The following is a 21,170-nucleotide window of genomic DNA, read 5'->3' as shown; positions in this document are numbered from 1 at the left end:
GCCAGTTTTGCTTGTTTTTTTTAGAGTCACATCATACTCAGCTCTACTCCAGTATTTCTTTTAGAAAGACTGATGCTAATCTTCAACGTTTGGCCTACATTTCCCGTTTATGATAGATACATTTTGTCCTTATCAAATCCCTTGAAATTAGTCTTTAATACTGACTCTTAGATGTTAAATATTGAGATCATGTTTGTTTCAGATGTATGTGTGTGTGTGTGTGTGTGTGTGTGTGTGTGTGTGTAAACACAATATATATGTATATATATGGATGTCTGTATCATATTGTGGTTGCTGATAGAGTGCAATTCTAATTGTAATTCTAGCATATTTGAATTTTTTTTTTTTTGGTTTGTTTTTACTTATAAAGTTTTTTCTTTGCTCTGGGGTTTTCGAAATTTAGCAGTCATATTTCTTTGTTTTCCTTGTAAAATCTCTTTTAGGTGTCAGTCTGTGGATTTTTTTTTCTTTTTCTACTTTCCCTTCCATCACTTCAAAACAATTTTCTTTTTTTTTTTTTTTAAGGACAATTTTGTTTAATTATTTCTTGTATTATTGTATCAAAGTTCCTTCTTTTGGTCATAGCTTTCAGGTAATACATTTATTCTTATATTTTCTCTTTTTTTCCCCCAATTTATTTTATTTTAAAAAGCAGAGTAAGAAAAACAGAAAAGGAATACAAAACAAAATTAAGCAAAACAAAAGAAAACATTGTCATGTGCCCAAAAGAGCATCAGGGAGGATTCAAATTATATAATCACAAATTGCCATATCAAGAAAGTATATATATTAGTAGAAGAAATTATATTCATGAATTTTTTTTCTTCCTTGAAAATTGTTCTTTGGTCTCAAAGACTGTGCATCTTATTTGCTTTATTCTTTTTCCTCTTTTATCTTCCCTCCACCCCCCAAGCAAGGTGTTTTCTCTTTTTGTTCTGTTTTCCAGATCTGTTGTTTTTCTTATAAAATGTTTCACAGTCTTTTTTATTTTTTTTTTTATTCTTTGTATTTTGTTTTATTATTTCTTGTCTCTTGAAACTTCACCAACTTCCTCTTGCCCAGTTCTAATTTTCAGTCATTTTCTTTTTTAAGACTGGGAACTGGGGCAGCTAGATGGCTCAATGGATGGAGCACCTACCTTAACAGGAGGACCTGAGCTCAAAACGGCCCTCAGACACTTAATACTTCTGGCCAAGTCACTTAACAGGTCCCTCAAAACAAAACAATACTCTGGATTTCCTTTTCTAGTTGGTTGACTTTTGTTTCCATTAATCTTTTCTTTGGATTGTTCTTATTTGAAGTTTTCCCTCAATCTCTTTTGATTTTTTAAAAAAGTTTTTCTTTTTCTTTTTTTCTTTTCTTTATTTTAGTTCTATAAATTCTTTCTGTGCAGGTAACCATTTAACATTACTTTTTTGGAGTAGGAAAGGCTTTTTTTTTTTTTTTTTTTTTTTTTTTAAATTTCAGTAACCTCTGAAGATGAACCCCCAGTCTTCTCTTATTTCCATAGTTAGTTTCTATGGTTGGATTCTTTTCATTTGCCTACTATGTTTTTTTTGGAAATAAGAACTTACAAGTATAACTATGTCTAATCTTGGGGTGGAGGGAATGGTGCTTCTGGGTTCATTTTAGCTCTCTCTTTTCTGTCCTGGAACCCCAAATCAAGAACCTTCCCTGCAAGTGCCTATAGCCAGCAGTGTTCCTGCCCCATTGCTTCTGCACTAACCAGGTATGCTGATTCCCATTCACCATGTCTCAGCAACACAACCTGGTGCTTCTTATCTGTGGAGCTTCCCTCAGTTTTCTCATACTCAGATCTCTGACTCCCCATTCTGTGAAAGTTCCTGTGCTTGGGGGTGAGGCTACCTCCAAATCCATCTAGCCCCAGGGCTTCTCCCTTCTTGTTTCAGTGGAGCTGATTTTGGCAGTATTTATACTTAACAATGATTAAATCTCTGTTCTAGAATTTTTTTTTTTTTTTTTTTGCTTGTCCCAGAGGACCCCTATTCTGCCCCACGTCTTACTTGTTTTTCACTAGTCTAAATTTGCTCTGAGACACATTTTTGTTCCATTTGTAAGAAAAATCTGGAGAGCTTGGAATTTTCTGACCTACTCCGGCCATCTTCCCAGAATCCTCTCTCTCACTGAAACTAGTGAATTTCAAAGAAAATGATATTAAGAATTCTCTCAGTTGTCAGCCAATGTAGACTTAAAATGTAATGACACAAAATGTAATTCTTAAAATTCATATATATTTCATGATGAATGCATGCACAATTCCAAATACAGGTTTACAAACTTATGCTAGGAACTAAGCATTTCTTACTGTATAAACATTTGTTTCTGCAGTTTGATATCATGAAAATAAAGCCACAAATTTTAAAAATCACTTGTTTAGTGGATAGAGCACCAGCCCTGAAGTCAGGAGGACCTGAGTTCAAATCTGACCTCAGACACTCAATACTTCCTAGCTGTGTTACCTTGGGCAAATCACTTAATCCTAATTGCCTCAGCAAAAAATAAAAATTAAAAAAAAAAATCACTTGTTTGAAAAGAGTAGCTTTTTTTTTGGAATAAAGTATATGGCATGGCCCTTAACTTTTCTGCCTCAGTTTTCTTTATCTGTAAAATGGAGTGAAGATCAGATGAAATAATAATTGTAAAGTTCTTCACACAGGATCTGGCACATTTAAAAACTATATACTTTTAGCTGTTATTTTTAATAATCATTTTATTTTTCAAATAAAATATCATGTAAAAATTATGAAAATTTAACCTACTGAAAAAAACAAAAGTAGTTTACATAATGGGCACTTAATTTAAAATATATTACATTATACCAGTATTGCATTTTGCAATAAATTTCAGTTTGTGAGTTTATAGTTGGCTAGTATTTATAGCAATGTGACACTTGATTTGGTTTAAATTTTTAAATATTCTTTAAATTTTAATTTTTATATATTCTTTGAGAGTAAATGTTTTCCTATTCCATATTTCATGTGTATACTAGGCAGAATATTATTTCTCATATCAATCCAATTAGCCAATAAGTATTTATTTACCATGAGGGTACTAAAGATATAAGTACAAAGATTCACAAAATATTAGCTCTTAAGGAGCTTATTTTTTAAAAAATTGTTTATTTTATTAAAAAAACAAAAGAAAGAAAAACAGAATAGGAAAACAAAACAATAAATAGAACATTGTCATGTGCTCAGCAGAACACTAAGGAGGATTCAAAATATATAATAATAAATTTCCAGTTCAAGAAAGGATATAAAAATAATAGAAGAAATTATATTTACGAGCGTCTATTCTTTCTTTACTTCCTGGCAGATTGTTCTTTTGTTCTCTGCTGTGCACTTTTAAAAAACTTTTTATTTTTTCATTTTTCAGTGCCCCCCCTCCCCACTTCCTCAAGCAGGTTATAGTTAAGCAAAAATATATTTATGTAAACATACATAGATATACATATACACACTTATCTTTACTAATTCATATCTTGCTAATAACTCTTTGCTGTAATTCTGCTCCTTAACTTGCCTTGGTATTACTTAACTTCTTCCTACCCATGGATCTCTCCCTTGTCTTCTTCCCTCATCCTTTGCTTCCCCCTTTGCCTATCCCCTTCCCTTTATTTCTTTATAGATTTTGGAAGGTGCTATACTTTTCATGGTATATGTGTAGTGTTGCCTATTTAACCCATTTCTAATGTGAGCAGGTTTTTAGAATTATGAGCCTTCTTACCCCTTCTAATGCTTCTGTGTCTATGCTTCCTGTGCACTTCATTTGAATTACAAGATTACTACTTTTATCTTAAAACTTAGCCCCAGTCTTTCTTTTAAGCTATCCGATTGTTGATGTCAGTCTTAAATATATGGTATACATTTCAATGTAAAAAACATAAACAATTTGCATAAAGTTCCTTTAAATTGATTTTTGATATTGGCTCTTTATGTTAAATTTTCCATTGACTTTGGGTTTGGTTGATAGAAAGTCCTGAAGATCTGCAACTTCTTGAATTTTTTTCTTTTTTTTTTTTTTTTTTTTTCTCTTTCAGGATTGTGGATAATTTTGTGGGATATGATATTTTTGGCCTAGTTCTTTTGATTTTGGTATATATGATTCCAGGGCCTGCAGTTTTTTATTGAGGCTGCTGTTAAATCCTATATAATCCTAATTGTAGTTCCAATGTATTTTAATTTTTTTTTTTTTGTTGTTTCTTGCAAAATTTTCTCTTTGATCTGGGGGTTTCAAATTTTGGCAATAAAGGATCTCTTTGAAGTGGTAATCTGTGAATTTTTTCTCTTTCTACTTTCTACTCATGTTCTATCAATTTAGGACAGTTTTCTTGGATTATTTCTTGCATTATTGTGTCAAGGTTTCTTTTTTGGTCATTGCTTTCAGGTAGTTTAATTATTCTTATTTTTTTCTTGATCTGTTCTCCATATCTATTGTTTTTCTTATAAGATATTTCACATTCTTTTCTATTTTTTTCATTCTGTATATTCTGTTTTGTGATTTCTTGCTCTGTTATAGCTTCATTGTCTCCCCTTTTCAAAGGATTGTTTTCATCTTTAAGACTCTGTATCTCCTTCTCTAGTTGGTATTTATTTGCTTATTTTTACTTCAGTGCCCTCCTCTGAAGATGAAGGTGAATCCTGGTTTTCCCTGTTCCCATAATACATTTCTATGGTTGAGCTCTTTGCCAGTTCTTCTTCTTTTTTTTAAATGAGATCTATTAAGTAAGCACCTCTAATCATGGGGCGGGGAGGTGGTACAACTAGTTTCACTTTAGCTCACCCCTATGACCTGGAATCCCAAACCAAGAACTCTACCCTCCTATAAGTGCTTGCAGTCAGCTAAAGTGAAGGCCCAGTCAGCATGTTCATGGCACCTCATTTTTTTTCCAATAATTGAGGAGGTACATCCACAATTGAGGTTTGGCTAGAGACAAGGGAAAAGGAGTTTAGAAGCAGCAGAGAATAGAGGTAAAACAGCTTATTATTGGATTGAGACAGGACAAAAAGGAAAGAGATGTCAGAGCAGGAATAATGGCCCCAGAAAGAAAGTCTCAGTGAGAATGAAAAATAGTGAGTGAGACATAGGGAAAAGTGGAATGATAAGAGGTTGTGGTCAGCTAGGGAAGTGTCTGAGTTTTAAAGATGAGAATAATAATGGGTAATGGTGAGATCCTTTATGTGACTTAATCTACCAATGGCTGAAGTGAAGTGAAGGTATAGGTAAATGACATTCAAGGTGACTGAAGAATTGAAGAGTTGGGGAATTGCAAATATTCAAGTCTCCTAGTAGAAAGACAGGAATTGATGAAGATAGGTATATGGTGAGCCAAGTGCTAAATTCCCTTTTTTTTTTTAAATAATTTTAATTTTTTATTGACAGAACCCATGCCAGGGTAATTTTTTACAACATTATCCCTTGCACTCACTTCTGTTCCGATTTTTCCCCTTCTTCCCTCCACCCCATCCCCTAGATGGCAAGCAGTCCTATACATGTTAAATATGTCACAGTATATCCTAGATACAATATATGTGTGCAGAACTGAACAGTTCTCTTGTTGCACAGGAAGAATTGGATTCAGAAGGTAAAAATAACCTGGGAAGAAAGACAAAAATGCAAACAGTTTACATTCATTTTCTAGTGTTCTTTCTTTGGGTGTAGCTGCTTCTGTCCATCATTGATCAATTGAAACTGAGTTAGATCTTCTCTTTGTTGAAGAAATCCACTTCCATCAGAATACATCCTCATACAGTATCGTTGTTGAAATATGTAATGATCTCTTGGTTCTGTTCATTTCACTTATCATCAGTTCATGTAAGTCTCTCCAAGCCTCTCTGTATTCATCCTGCTGGTCATTTCTTACCGAACAATAATATTCCATAACATTCATATACCACAATTTACCCAACCAGTCTCCAATTGATGGGCATCCATTCATTTTCCAGTTTCTAGCCACTACAAACAGGGTTGCCACAAACATTTTGGCACATACAGGTCCCTTTCCCTTCTTTAGTGTCTCTTTGGGGCATAAGCCCAGTAGTAAGTGCTAAATTCTTTAAGAGAGAATGGATAATGACCTGGAATTGATTTTTCTATTCCCATTATAATTTGAATTGAGTAGAAAATTTTGATTATGTAGACTTAAAGGAATAAAGGGAAGAATATGCCCATTTCCCTTGTAGGGGACCACGGTGACAGAGCTAAGAAAAGGTAAAGACTGTTGGAGAGGACAGCTGTGTGAAGATTTCTTCCCATCCCCTTTGTTTGCCTCACTTTTTTTTTTTTTTTTGTTCTTTTTTGCCTTGCCAAAGAGATTAAACACTAAAAGAAAGAGCCCATATATAACAATTTTCATAATGATTTTCTTTGTTGTGGCAAAAAAATTGGAAATAAAGTCTATATCCATTAGTGGGTCAAAGCCTGATCAAACTGTGATATATAAAATGAAATGTAATTACCACCTCTATGGTGATGATTCTCAGATCCACCCAGCCAGCCCAAACCTTATTTTTATCAGTGTCAGAGAAAAATTTCTAATGCCACTTTACTCTTGTGACAAATAAGAAACATTTCTGATATAAATGCCTATAGATGAATGAAGGATAATCAGCTTTATTAACTGTTTGTTTTTAATTTGGGTCCATTTTTCTCTTGAATTCTAGCCTACTCTGCCTACCTTGTATTATGTATGTGCATGAATTACAAACTAATTTTCATATTCTCTTAAGCAAAGCATAATTAGGAATATGAACACATACTTGTCTAAATCTATTTTAAAACTAAATAATAATTGGTTTTGCTTTGTTTTTAGTGGTAGATAAGCCATGTACTTTTTCTTTCTCAAAGAATAATTGAGAATTGAATTAATGATAAAAGGAAGCAAAAAAGTACTATGTCCATCGATTTTAAAATTAAAGTTAAAATTTAGCATTGAGCTTTTTTCCCCTCCTTGATTTTTGTCTAGATGTCCCTGGTAGATTTGGGAAAGAAGCTTTTAGAAGCAGCACGAGCAGGTCAAGATGATGAAGTTCGGATTTTGATGGCAAATGGAGCTCCTTTTACTACAGATTGGGTAAATAAAAGTTAAAAAAAATGTTTTTAGAAAACTTATGTCAATTTTACTTTTATTTATTTTTGAATAACATTTTAATAATTTTGATTAACTGACTTAATTTATGAATGCATTAGTATGTCTATGCTCCATTAATTGCTCTGGCAATTTTGAGAGCTAATGAAGAGGAGAGCCCAGCCCACTAGGTCCTGTTCTTCCTCCTGAGCCTGTCACCTCCAAATTTGCAGAATGTCAGGGTGGATTGTAATTTCTTTTGTTGGAAAAAACTTCCACATGAAAACACAGATACATTTGAGTATTCACAGAGTTAAAAGTTAATCATTTTTTGGTTGGATCAATTTTACAAGTTAACTTGTATGATTTTAGCATTATGACTGTGTTAGAAGTTGAGCATATGGATGTCATGAACAGTTAAATTATATTAGTGGAATACCCTCTTTGTCCAAGGATTTTTCTTTTAAATTACAGAGTCTCTCCTCAACTTATTTTTTTGCTGTTTGGTAAATCAGTACTACTTGTAGTCATCTGTCATCCTTCTCAATGTTATTTTGTTTTGTACATGAGCTCTACATTGGTATTGGCTTTGGTTGCCATTTCTTTTACAAATTCATTTAAAGTATCACCTCCAGTTTGCACCTTTTAAATTTTGCTTATGCTAATAAACTGTATACTATATTAAAACTTCATACTGGACTTTATGAAGCAAGCAGGAGTTTAGTGGATAACTCATATGGAATAGAAGTTAGAAGTATTTCTGGCTCTCCTACTGACTGAAATCACAGGCTAGCCAAGTAATCTTTCTTAGCCTTAGTTATTTGATTTGATTGGCTACTGAATTTTTCTTACAGAATACAGATGTTTTAAAGATGAATAAGATATCTATAAAGGTGTTTTGAGTTCCTATTAAGAAAGATATCATTACATATAAAGTAGCTATATAATGTATATTAGAAAATCAGTTTAAATATTATATTTATTTTGAATTTTAGTTGGGTACATCTCCACTTCATCTAGCAGCACAATATGGGCACTATTCAACCACAGAGGTATTACTCCGAGCTGGTGTAAGCCGAGATGCCAGAACTAAAGTGGACCGAACTCCATTACACATGGCAGCATCTGAAGGCCATGCAAGCATAGTAGAAGTTTTACTTAAGGTTTGTCTTTTATTTCCAGACTTTGAAAGTAAACCTAAACATGAAATAATGATAGCTTATGGAAAGAAAAACTACTTGATACAATTTATCTTTTCTGGAAGAATTTATCTCTACTGGATTCTTAGATTCTTGAGCTTCTTTCTAAAGAAAGTTCTGGAAAGTAGTGTTCTCAGTGAAAGTAGGGTTTTTACATTTTTTTTAATTTAAAAAAAGGTCAGTAAAAGATTTAAAAAAATCATTTTAGTTTATCCCAATTCTTCTTCCTCTCCCCTTCCCAAAGAACTTTCTAATATAAGAAATAATATTTTTGGAAAAAAGAAAAGGAAAATACCATAGTTAATTAATATTTTAGAAAATTCTGCAAATATCTGAAATGGATTACCCACCTTTGCAGAAGGGTGAACTGGAAGTGTCTTCTCTTATCTTTTGAGCCATGCTTGTTCTTTATAGTTTTGCAATATTCTGATTTGCAACTCTACTAACAGTACACGAGCCCTGCTTTTCTTCCCATAACTCTTCTAATACTGAAAATGTCCATCTTTTGTCATCATGGCCAATTTTTTGGGTGTGGTGAAACCTCAAGATTTTTTTGATTTGCAATACTTATATTACTTGTGATTTGGAGGTTTTTTTCATGTGATTATTAATAGTTTACAATACTTCTTTTGAGAACTGTTCTTATCTTTTGACAACTTATCGATTGGAGAATGACTTTTGGTCTTAACTATAAATATTTGTATGTGTATTTAACATTTTAAGACTAATAATTAAAAATAACATTAGCATTAGCAAGGATGAGGATTTTTTTTTTAATTTAAAGAATAAATAATTTGCAAAGAATTTTTTTTTTTTTTTTTGAGTATCTAAAAGCTCCTCAGACGTATTTAGAGAACTGAGAAAGCACTTTCTGATTTGAGCTCAGGGAATTCTGAGAAAGTGTGAAATTGGTAGTGGTAGATTAAAGAGTGATACTCTTTGACTTTGATCCTATCTTCCAAATTATCCTTTTTAAATGACTTATTTATAATAGTGTGAAATTTTGAAAATAAATAAAAACATAGACTCTAGATCTATTAGGAATATTAAAAGAAATGTGTAGGAATACTTGCTGGATTTTACTCCCTCCTGCAGTTCTCCCTTTTCTTAATTTTCATGCCTATACTTATCACTAATGAGAAAACAAAAACAACAAAATACAACAGAATACTTAGGCTTTTTGAGGTATCAAAAAAGAAAGCAGTCAGAAAAGCCAACTTAAGAATAACTGTCTAGTAAGACTTGTTTGATCTAAACATTAATAAGTGAAGATTGATTATATATATATCATTGTTGTAAGTTCTTGTTCACAGACATGTAGAACATTTATAGTTTCATTTTATATAAACTATATTTTGTATTTTAAATAATATATGGATTTGTAATATTTTTGTAGCATGGCGCTGATGTCAATGCAAAAGATATGTTAAAGATGACAGCACTACATTGGGCCACAGAACATAACCATCAAGAGGTGGTAGAACTTTTAATTAAATATGGTGCTGATGTCCACACCCAAAGTAAATTTTGTAAAACTGCTTTGGATATTTCAATAGACAATGGAAATGAAGATTTGGCAGAAATATTACAGGTAATTTTTTTACTTTTATTTTTAAAACTTATGGAAGAATACCTGATTTTTACCATAATGTCAATTGTTAACTTGTTACCTTTGAGATGTTTTGAACAAAGTTTTTTCCTTTCTTTCATTTCTTCCTTATTTTTTCCCAAATTGATTCATCCTGTTCATTTTCTCATATCTCAGGGAGTCTCTAATCTTTTAATATCTAAATAAGAAGGATTAATAAATCATTAATTAATGTGATTATAAAATTGTTTCTGAACACTTTTAGGTCTTTCATTTCCTTGGCTGTTTCTTTTAATTCCTTTTACAATTTGAATACTTCAAAGGAAAAAAAAAAAGATTAAAAAAATTAAGGGTCAGCTAGATGATACAGTGCATCAGCCCTGGAGTCAGGAGGATCTGAGTTCAAATCCAACTTCAAACTCCTCAAACCATTTCCTAGCAGTATGACCCTGGTCAACTCACATAACTCCAATTGCCTCACAAAAGAAAAATAAAGATTACAATTTGGATACTCTATTTGCATACGAATTTGAAATTTTTTTTTCCTCGAGTAAATTATGTTGATTTTAAATAAAAATAAATAATTTCATCAGTGATAGTAATATTTATTCAATGAATTAAAGCATTCTGTGGGTTCTTGGTTTTTACTTTTACATTCTCTTCTGATTTTTGTCCTCTTCAGAAGGCTTTTTGAGGGCTTTGTTTTTTTCTAGTGAGAACTGGCCATTAGTGAACCACTTTTTAGTGAGCTATTGTCTTCTTTTAGAGGCAGATTGCTTTTCATCATAAAGAAGTAATTTTCCACATTGACATAAATCATCTTCTTTGTTCATTATCTTGACCTCTTTCCTTTCTAATTCCCCTTATCCAATTTAATTTTTTTTCTTTAATGCTGGTTTGTAACTCTGTTGTTTTTCTACTAATTAAAAGCTTCTTTGTTTAGGGAAACTAGGATTTTTAGTGTCCAATTTACACTTCTAGGCATGGGAATTAAGAGGTTGGAACCAATTAATGTGAGGGGAGCATTTTAATCTATGAGCATTATGGGGTGCTAAATGAAGTACAATAAAAAGGTATTAATTACAATTCTGTAACTACAGGGCTTTTGTAGGATATGAATTTTTTAATGGCTCCCAAATCTCTAGTCTGCATTGGTGATTTTGTCAGATACTGCTCTTAATCACTTTCTCCTTTTTCAATATTTTGCTGCTTTATCTAACAAGCAGGCTGAGGTTGAGATTTAAACATATCCCACTCAGTAGACTACTGAGCAACTTTATTAAAGATAGTTCTTTTAAGGGAAGTTTTTGTGATACATTGAAGACTTGTACTATTTTGAATTATTCTAAACCTCTAATGTGGTTTCTTCTCTAGATTGCAATGCAGAACCAAATAAATACAAACCCAGAGAGCCCTGACACTGTGACGATCCATGCGGCAACACCACAGTTTATCATTGGACCTGGAGGGGTGGTGAACCTAACAGGTCTGGTATCCTCAGAAAATCCATCCAAGGCAACAGGTATTGAGATGCATGTAGGGTAGCTGTTGGGATTTTGTGCTTTAGTAGGTATTCACCATTTTAAGGAAGGACTTGGAGAATGAGGGTAAGACCATAGTAGTTGCATTTTCCTTCTTTGATATATTTGACATATGACAGATGTTTGGACAGATTAAATAATCTAAAGAAAGATGACATTGGACAAAGCACTAACATTTTAGTTTTTGAGAAAATTTTGATTCAAAATCCCACTTTGATCCAAAAGGAGGGAGTAGCTCAAAGCTGTAAATTTGATTAAAGTTTTTAAAGAACTAATATATCCTGTTCTTTATCCCCTTTAATAGATGAAACAGGAGTATCTGCTGTTCAGTTTGGAAATTCATCTACATCAGTATTAGCTACATTAGCTGCTTTAGCCGAAGCTTCTGCTCCATTGTCCAATTCTTCAGAAACTCCAGGTTAGAAAAATAAGTTTTATGGTTTTAAATAAAGCAGATATAATTCTTGGTAATTGTAGCTTTACAGAATTATAACACTTGAAGAGAAAGACCAAAACCATGAAAGATATGAGTGATTGTCTAGTAGTTGTTGATGTTGTTTTTGTGAGTGGGGAGTATATAGTTCAGACATTTGATATCATCAGTATAAATTCCCAGTGAGGAAATGTCCTCTCCCAATGCAGATCAGTAACTGTTCTGCAACTCTGAGAGTTCCCTGAACACAAGGTTAATTGTGTTGGCTAGGATCATATATCATATCCAGTTTGTGTCAGAGGAAGGATTTGAACTCATGTCTCCTTGATCTAGAGGGCAATTCTTTATCTATTAAATAAGACTACTCTCTGTCCTGTTCTTGAAGACAGAACATGGTAATTTATTCTACTATCTGTAATAACTTTTAGAGTCAGGATACTTCACTGAAGTTCTACAATAATGCCTCAAAGTGATGTGGTTATCATTACTTACTTCTTCAAGATTTTACTAGGGAAACGCAAGCAACATGCTAACATGTGTTTTTCTGCTGAGGACTAGCACTAGCTCAATTTGGGAGGCTCATCATCAGAAGACTGGCCAACAGCTGATGAATTGTCTTCAGCTGCAACAACACATGAAGACTATTTACTAAAGTATTGAAGGGATTGCTTGCTTCCTTGCTAGGGTGCATTATTTAGGAGCTATGATGAATACATAAGCCAATGAAATAATGAGACCTTGACCTTTGAAGTACACGTATAGCCATGATATTTCCTCTTATGTTTAACCTGCTAAAAATTTTTAAGCCCATTTTAATCTTTTTTAAAAAACGTTTTATTTATGTCTTTTGTCCTTCTGTTACAACTATTTATGAAGGAGAAAAAGACAACCCTTATCCTCCCCTCCAATATGAACCCCTCTTGTAACAAAGAAAAATAATTTACAAAATCACCCAGCACAGGGATTACATTTGATAAGGTGTATGGCCTTCTGTCTCAAGTTTTCCTGCTTCTCTTACTGCTGTGTGGAGGGAGACATACTTCATTATTTTCAAGGATCCTTGATTTTTTCATCTTTGGTTTTTCATTTACCTCAAATTTAGAGATTTTTTAACTTAACAATGTTATAGTCATTATACATATTTTCACTTGACTCTCTTTCCTTCCTTTTCTTTAGAGTATTTTATTTTTCCAAATATATGCAAAGATAGATTTCAACATTTACCTTTGCAAAATCTTGTGTTCCAATTTTTTCTTCCTCTCTTTCTTCCTCCCTTTCTCCTCCCCAAGACAGCAAGCAATTCAGTATAGATTAAACATGTGCAATTCTAAATCTATTTCCATTCTCATCATACTGCTCAAAAAAAAAAAAAAAAGTCAGATCAAAAGAAATAGACCCAATAAAGAAAAAACAAACAAACAACAAAAAGGTGAAATGCTGTGTTTTGTTTGTATGCACAGTTTGATAGCCTTTTGGGCATAGTTCCAAATTGCTCTTCAGATTGGTTGGATCATTTACAACTCCACCAGCAATGTATCAGTGTCCCAGTTTTCCCATGTCCCCTCCAACATTCATCATTATCTTTTCCTGTCATCATAGCCAATCTGAGAGAGATGAAGTGGTACTGTTGAGTTGTCTTAATTTGCCTTTCTCTACTCAATAGTGATTTAGAACATTTTTGCATATGACTAGAAATGCCTTTAATTTCTTCATTTGAAAATTGTCCATTCATGTCCTTTGACCATTTATCAATTGGAGAATGGCTTGTGTTAAAAATTTGAGTCAATTCTCTACTTTAGATATGAGGACACTTGGTTCTTTCAGTTTAATAATAATTAAGTACTTATTGATTTGACTATGAATTTAAATGTGGATTTTCACTTAATACCAAAATAACTTCTTTTTACAGGGAAATTAATATAACACTAACTATATTACACTGACATACATATATACACATATACTATATAACATTAAATAATAAAACAATCACTTCTTAAATAATCCACAAAAGCAAAACCATAGTTTATTGTTATCCTGAGAAACTAAGAAAATAAGTGAATCTGGTTATTTTCTTAATTATTTTTTAAAAAAAAAATTGGATTGTACAATATGCAAACTTTGTGATGATTCTGTTGTTGTCTCATCAAATGGAGTTGATGCTCTAGTCTAGGTTCTTACATTACCAAGTGAAGGAGCCCAAATATAATGAAAACCTTGTAGAGAATCCATAAGTAAATAAAGGAGATAATTGAGGGATTGGAATATGTCCTCTTATCTAAGAATGAAGATTCAGTGATGCATAGAGATACATAGAGATGACTGGCAAAAGAACAAAAATTTAGTATAGAGAATAAAGTACTGAGTGAAGAGGAATAATTTAACAACTTTGATGTATGTGAAAAGAAGCAGAGTAGATGGTAGTAAATAACAATATTCCAGTGAAAGGACAAAATACAATATTCATAATTTGTAGTTGAATTTTGAATTGAGAAATCAAAAAAAAATGCCCATTAATTGTAAGACTTATTACAAAAGTGTTCCCTGTCCTAGGTACAGGAAGGAAAATTCAGTTGAATACTATTAAATTTAAACACTGAAGTTATAAAAGAATACTACAGAAAAAAGTATTTAAAATTTTGTGTCCAAAAGCATTTGGATTTTATTGCAGTTTTCTATTTCTTATGTCATTATAGTTATCTCAAGTATCCATACTCTTCCTTCTCACAGGGAACTATTTCATATAAAAAGTAGTAATTTTTAAAGAGGACAAAAAAAAATTTAGCACAACTTTCAGTGTATCAGTATTATATAATACTTGTGGGCCTCCCTCCTCCACAAAGGAATGGGTTGAGGATTTCCTCTTGTGTCTAGTCAATAGAGTCCTGCTTGCTCTTTATAAATTTTGTTACATTCACTTTTGAATTTTTGGTGTGTCATTCTTTCCATTTTCATTGTTGTAGTTACTGTGTATATTGTATGCTTGGCTCTGCTTTCTTTATTGTACAGATTCATGTTCATGTGTCTGTGCTTTTATATATTCATCATGTTAAATCATTTATTCAGCATGGTACTATTCCATTATATTTATGTATCAAATTTGTTCAGCCATTCTTCTGCCTACGTGCGTCTACTTTTGTTTCTAATTTGTGGCTGTCACAAAAAGTGTTGTTAAATATTTTGGTGTGTGAAAGAATTTCTCAATGACATGATAAATTTATTTTAGGAACTAAGAAATCTAGGTCATTTTGGAAAGGCTGAGCACATGCCTTGAACCCGGACAAAACTTTCTATGTTTGATTACTTTGATCAGTTTCTTTTTTTTTTCTGCACTAACTTTACTTTGTATATGTATAAACTGTATCATTTTAAATCAAAAGTTTTCTTCATTGTGTGATACTATATAACCTTCCATATCAACTTTCATATGGGCTTTCTTTGCCCTTTTCTGTTTTTATTTTTACATTTCTTCCAGTAAAGTATAATATAATGGAGTTTAAAATTATGTGAAAATCTGGCCTACATTTTTATTAATCAGAACATACATAACATTTTTCCTCCAAATTTATGACTTTAGTTAAGTATTGATGGAAGTATAGGCCTATTGTTGAGTAGTTGTTAATGTTCTTTCAGACATATTTTTCTGTATTAATTAATAGAATTTACCCCTTTCTTTTATATCTTCACATCCTTTAAATACTTTGTTTATTAAACAATTGTATATGTAAATACCTGCCTCTTTTAATAGCTTATATATATTTTAAAAACATCCTCCCATTTGCATTATATTCAGCCCAAGACTACCCTTCTCCCATATATTCATGCACATATATTTACTTTACATCATCTAACATGATTGCTTTTCTTAATCTTTGTTTTTTTTTTTTTTTTTAGTAATATTTCTCTTGCTTCTATGAATTTATTCCAAGATTGTGATATTAGATTCTAGAAGTGGTGGTTCTACTGCTTGCTATAGAAAAGATTTTAAAAAAGATTTTTGCAAATCTTTTCCTTTGTTACTTTTATTTGTAGTTCTCTTTTCACTCTTGGATGCTCTTGAGAAGGCTATTTAGTCAGATACCTTGCCAAATTTTCTTTAAACTTATTTTACCCTCTATTCTTTTCCTCTGCTTTATGAAAAGATACTCTTCATATTCTTCTATCATCTTTCTTCAAAAGATTTTATAAACAAGTTTATATTCTAACCCATGTTGCTTTGGGAAACCATCTCTCTCCAATTGACAGGTTATGTCAGATTTCTCCTGAGTAAGACCTTCTTTAGCTTCTTTTGTCTTCCCGTACTGCTAGTTAATTTACATTAGTTAAACTTCCAAATGAAACTATTATAGTCAATGTCAATGTCATTTCTCCTTTTTTGATTTTTAAAAATTAAATGTTTAAATAATTCAGGATTGTCATTTCAGTAGTTTTCCATTCTTCTTTTTTTCCCCCTAATTAGTTTTCCATTCTTTCCCCCCTCCCCCAATTCTGATCCTCACTCTATTGAATTGATGGTCTGAATAATTTTTTTTTAGTAATATTTCTCTTGCTTCTATGAATTTATTCCAAGATTGTGATATTAGATTCTAGAAGTGGTGGTTCTACTGCTTGCTATAGAAAAGATTTTTAAAAAGATTTTTGCAAATCTTTTCCTTTGTTACTTTTATTTGTAGTTCTCTTTTCACTCTTGGATGCTCTTGAGAAGGCTATTTAGTCAGATACCTTGCCAAATTTTCTTTAAACTTATTTTACCCTCTATTCTTTTCCTCTGCTTTATGAAAAGATACTCTTCATATTCTTCTATCATCTTTCTTCAAAAGATTTTATAAACAAGTTTATATTCTAACCCATGTTGCTTTGGGAAACCATCTCTCTCCAATTGACAGGTTATGTCAGATTTCTCCTGAGTAAGACCTTCTTTAGCTTCTTTTGTCTTCCCGTACTGCTAGTTAATTTACATTAGTTAAACTTCCAAATGAAACTATTATAGTCAATGTCAATGTCATTTCTCCTTTTTTGATTTTTAAAAATTAAATGTTTAAATAATTCAGGATTGTCATTTCAGTAGTTTTCCATTCTTCTTTTTTTCCCCCTAATTAGTTTTCCATTCTTTCCCCCCTCCCCCAATTCTGATCCTCACTCTATTGAATTGATGGTCTGAATATACATAGTTAGAATTAGGAGTGACTCTGATCTCAATGACAAATCTTTTCCTAACTATTAGTTTCTGGATTCTCACCATTTCTAGTGCCTACTAATTATTGTAGGTTTATTTTTTGGATTTGTTTTGTTTTTAAAGAAAGTGTTTATAGTGGTATGAAGCAACTGTGTAACTAAAGGAATTTTGTTTTTCTTATTCTTCTTGAACTGTGTTTTCCCATATAATTTCCCCCTTGCCATCTTCACCTTTTCTCTCATTTTCATTGAAATTAAATGCCAGAGTGTAACTTTATTTAATTTGAAAGGGTCTTATTTTTTTGTGGAATTTCTCTCCCACTTCATCCTCCTCAATCTTTGATGGTACATAAGCTGCAGTTATTTCATAGTTGTCTTTTTTACTAATGCTTTCCATTCAGTACTGTAATATGTGATCACAAAGTGTCCCACAAAGTAATATTTCTTTTTTCTTATTGGTGTTTGGTAAAACCCAGCCTACCAACTCCTTTCTTTGTTTCTTCAGGTAGTAACTATCACTTAACTGCTTTCTTTCCTTTGATTTACTTTGTAGCAAGAATACCAGGATTGTATGGTCTCCAGCAAAGTCCACTCAGTAGTTATTTATTGTATCTCACATTTAGAATGTCACTTGTCAAATAGGTGATATAATGGCTAGAGTACTGGGCCTTGTCTTGGTGAGTAGCAATCTGGCCTCAGATGCTCTCTGTGTGACTCTGGGCAAGTCACTTAACCCTAAATGCTTTAGTTTTTTCATCGAGAGAGAGAGAGATACATACATACATACATACATACATACATGGGCTGGAGAAGGAAACGGCCAAGAAAACCCCAAATGGGATCCCAAAGAGTCAGCTAAGAATGAAACAACTGAACAATAACGACAAGAAACTCAAATTGAGATTTGATGGTTTAGAAAATGACCAAGAAAATTTGTTATTAGGTAGGCAGTTTATGATGATGTGTCTCTCCATAGTTAGATCTTGAGAAACCAGACTTGTTTTGGAGTTATTCTTAAAACCTTTTCATCATTGTAGAACTTTGTCAGAGCAATGGGCGTATCGATATCTGTGAAGAGTCCAGGGTTATCTTTACCACAAAGTAAAATACCAGAGTAAAATTTAGTAAAAAACTATTTGAATCCTTGATGAAGGTGTTATTAAGGAATAACAGAATTTTCCAAGCAGTTATTTGAAATTAGATCACATTCTTACCATTTCATTAAATTTAAGGTATAGAGAACATAAGATCTAATTGTGTCTATTTGTGGATTAAAAAAAAAATTTGATGAGATTTTTAAAAAATTATACTTTATAGGCCCCTTTATAAGAAGGCTTCTCTTACCTATACATTAATATTATTCATGATTCTTTGGGAAAATATAACATTGAACCCCATTTAGTGATTCTTTGATAATGAATATTGGATGAGGTATAAAACATGATGAAGTATGCTCACCAAAGTTTATTAATGTGCTGGAGAAGACCTAGGATAGAATCCAGGTCAAAGAGTGATTATTAATGTTTACTTTCACCAGATGATCTTGTTTGTGGATGGCATTATGCTAATTGTATTAAGCCCCAGAATACTGTGGAGCCTCCTGGAAGAAACCAGTAGTCGCTTAAAGGATTTTGAAAGCCTATGTGTTCACACAGGAAATAATAAAGAATGTTTGTTGCTTAGCTCCAAGTTTCTGTCAAAAGCTCAGCTCAAATGCCATTTCCTATGTGAAGATTTTCCTGATTTCCTCTAGTTGCTAGGGCCTCCTCCCCCCAAATTATCTTTTACTTATATTTTTATGTACTTAGGCATGCACATGCTATCTCTTCTAATAGAATGGAAAGTCCAGGAGACCAGTTTCATTTTTATCTTTGTATGCTAACTGCCTGGCAGAGAATAGATATTTTGGGGTTTTTTTTTGGGTAGACACATAGCCTCATTGGTATATGTTTTCCTTTCTTTAGTCCAGATTGTAAAACATTCATTTCTCCTATCCTGTAAGATTCTTGTCAATGACTTACTGTAAATTTTCCATGGAGAATCTACCTCATGTTCTAGAGATGTTCCTCTGGCTCTTTTAATAATGTTACAAATGTCAGCTAATGAAATTTGGTTTGTCCTGTTGTCTTCTGCTCTCACTTTATGACTAGCCCACTTCCTTTTCTGTCCATGCCTGTCTTTACTGATTTTTTTTTTTTAACATTGCTTCTTACATTCACATCGTTTATATATATATATATTTATTTGTTATGGTCCTCTTTTATAAAGATGAGGAAATAATCTATGGATCAATGGTTGCTGATATCTTTTTAGTTACTTTTTTGGGGGAGGATAATAAGCATTGGCTATTATTAATACTCTATCCATAACTTATTATTTCTTTAACATCTTCCCTTCTCTGAAAGTTCTTGAAGAGTGATATCTGACTACTTTTAAAAGTTTATTATCTCCATCATGGAATTTCTCTTATCTATATTTGGTCTTGTCTACCTATTTTTTTCATAAATCATAGTATCATAATTTTAGATCTAGAAGTACCTAAGAGATAGTCTGGTTTAACCCCTTCATTTTGCTTATGAGAAAGCTGAGTCCAAGAGGGGTAAAATAATTTGCCCATAGTCACATGAGTAGTAATAGCAAATAGACTGACTTCATCTTTTCAAATGCCATTGGTACTTGATGGTGGAGCACAAATGTAGTGGTTCCATTTTCATTGTTGATGAGACTAGATCACTAGAGAAATGCCAGCAGATTTGTTCCATTTCATTTCTATTTGTTGTCCTTCTTCCAGTGTCATCTACACATGTTCTCCGGATGATCTGGCTTAGCTGGGTCTCATGCCAAGCTCCCTACAGGCACGTTTCCTCAACTGTCTTTCGCTGTTTTGTGAGGCAACACTGGTCGTCACCTTCCGTCCTTTTGCACATGAGCTTGTACTCTAACCTGGTATTGCCCTTGGCTGCCATGTCTCTGCTCTTGGCAAGGAGATCAAGTGTTTCTTGGGTAAGGCAGTTTCTGGGCTCTTTTGACCTCCTCATTGTGGCAACTGTTTTGCATCAGTTAAGCTTCTCAAAAAAAATGATGTTGCAATCATTGTCTTCACTTTTTTTCCATTATCCCATTTTTTTTAGACATCAACAACTTATTGAAACTAGGTCATGTTGGGGCTTCTGTAGTTGTATATGTCTTCATTTTTATCTTTAATTTTTACCTTTGTTTTTTCATATTCTTTTCCTGCATGATCCCTCTGTTCCTTAAACTTGACACTTCATCTCCTATCTTTGTGCATTCTTATAAGCCATTGTTCCTGCCTGAAATGCCTTCCATTTCCATCTTCACCTTTTAGAATCCTTGTCTTTCTTTAAGGTTCAGCTTAGGTGAAGCCACATTTTCCATGAAGCCTTTTTTGTTCCTCCAGTTGCCTTGATTTTCCTTGTTCTGTGCTTATTTGTGTACATATTATAACCCCTGAATAGTAGTCTCCTTGTGTGTAGGGACTCTTTGATTTTTTGTGACTTTGTACTCTCAAATATCTTGTATATTTTAGAGTCTTAATAAATGTTTGTCTAAATAAAGGGATTCATTTCAGAGAGTTTATTCTTAAACGATTCCTATATTGATAACCAGTTATTTCCAGTCAAGACTTAGCCAGTTTGGGGGTTTATTTGTGTGTTGTTGTTGTTTTTTCCCCAAATGTTCAATGTTTACTATACCCTGTGCCTTTTGGTTCACTCTTTGAAAAAAGTATTCATGATAAACAGGCATAAAGATTTTGAATGGCCTATAAGCCTTTGGCCTCTTTTATTCCTTATAAATAACTTCCTTCTCTTATGTCTACTTTTGCATTTTAATCCTTCATTTTTAAGACTAACATCAACTTCATCTGGAGGATCTCAGGTTCTGAATAGAATTTCTTAGCTCTTTCATCTTCTGCTGTAGATTTTGGTACATGAGCTATGATTACCTTCATGGTGGTTTTTTTTTTTTTTTAATCTGTGCACATTATGAGCACTGCAAGTTGAGATGACCAAATATCTGTTTGAGCACGATGTCATTAGCTCCTTTATCTGCCTCTTGAAAGAAAACTTGTATCCTATTCTTTCATTTAACTATATGCTCTTTTTTTTCTGGCTTTGTTTACAGTGAG

At 32.6% G+C, this 21,170-nt stretch overlaps 1 protein-coding gene across 3 annotated transcripts in view; it reads left to right on the top strand.

Moving 5' to 3' along the window:
- Positions 1 to 21,170, top strand: part of GABPB1 (GA binding protein transcription factor subunit beta 1) — a 69,892-nt gene that overhangs the window by 33,332 nt on the left and 15,390 nt on the right. For 2 of the 3 annotated variants that reach the window (XM_031955190.1, XM_031955192.1), the window contains exons 2-6: positions 6,986 to 7,093; positions 8,083 to 8,250; positions 9,683 to 9,877; positions 11,249 to 11,396; positions 11,720 to 11,833. In XM_031955190.1, the coding sequence (XP_031811050.1) occupies positions 6,986 to 7,093; positions 8,083 to 8,250; positions 9,683 to 9,877; positions 11,249 to 11,396; positions 11,720 to 11,833 (733 nt within the window). The remainder of the gene's footprint in view (positions 1 to 6,985; positions 7,094 to 8,082; positions 8,251 to 9,682; positions 9,878 to 11,248; positions 11,397 to 11,719; positions 11,834 to 21,170) is intronic. The other variant, XM_031955191.1, reaches the window with a different exon arrangement.

This window comes from Sarcophilus harrisii, chromosome 2 (assembly GCF_902635505.1).
Source record: "Sarcophilus harrisii chromosome 2, mSarHar1.11, whole genome shotgun sequence".
In the NCBI taxonomy this organism is placed as follows: Eukaryota; Metazoa; Chordata; class Mammalia; order Dasyuromorphia; family Dasyuridae; genus Sarcophilus; species Sarcophilus harrisii.
The sequence above is the reverse complement of the archived record's forward strand: the minus strand, read 5'-3'. Positions and strand labels throughout refer to the sequence as shown.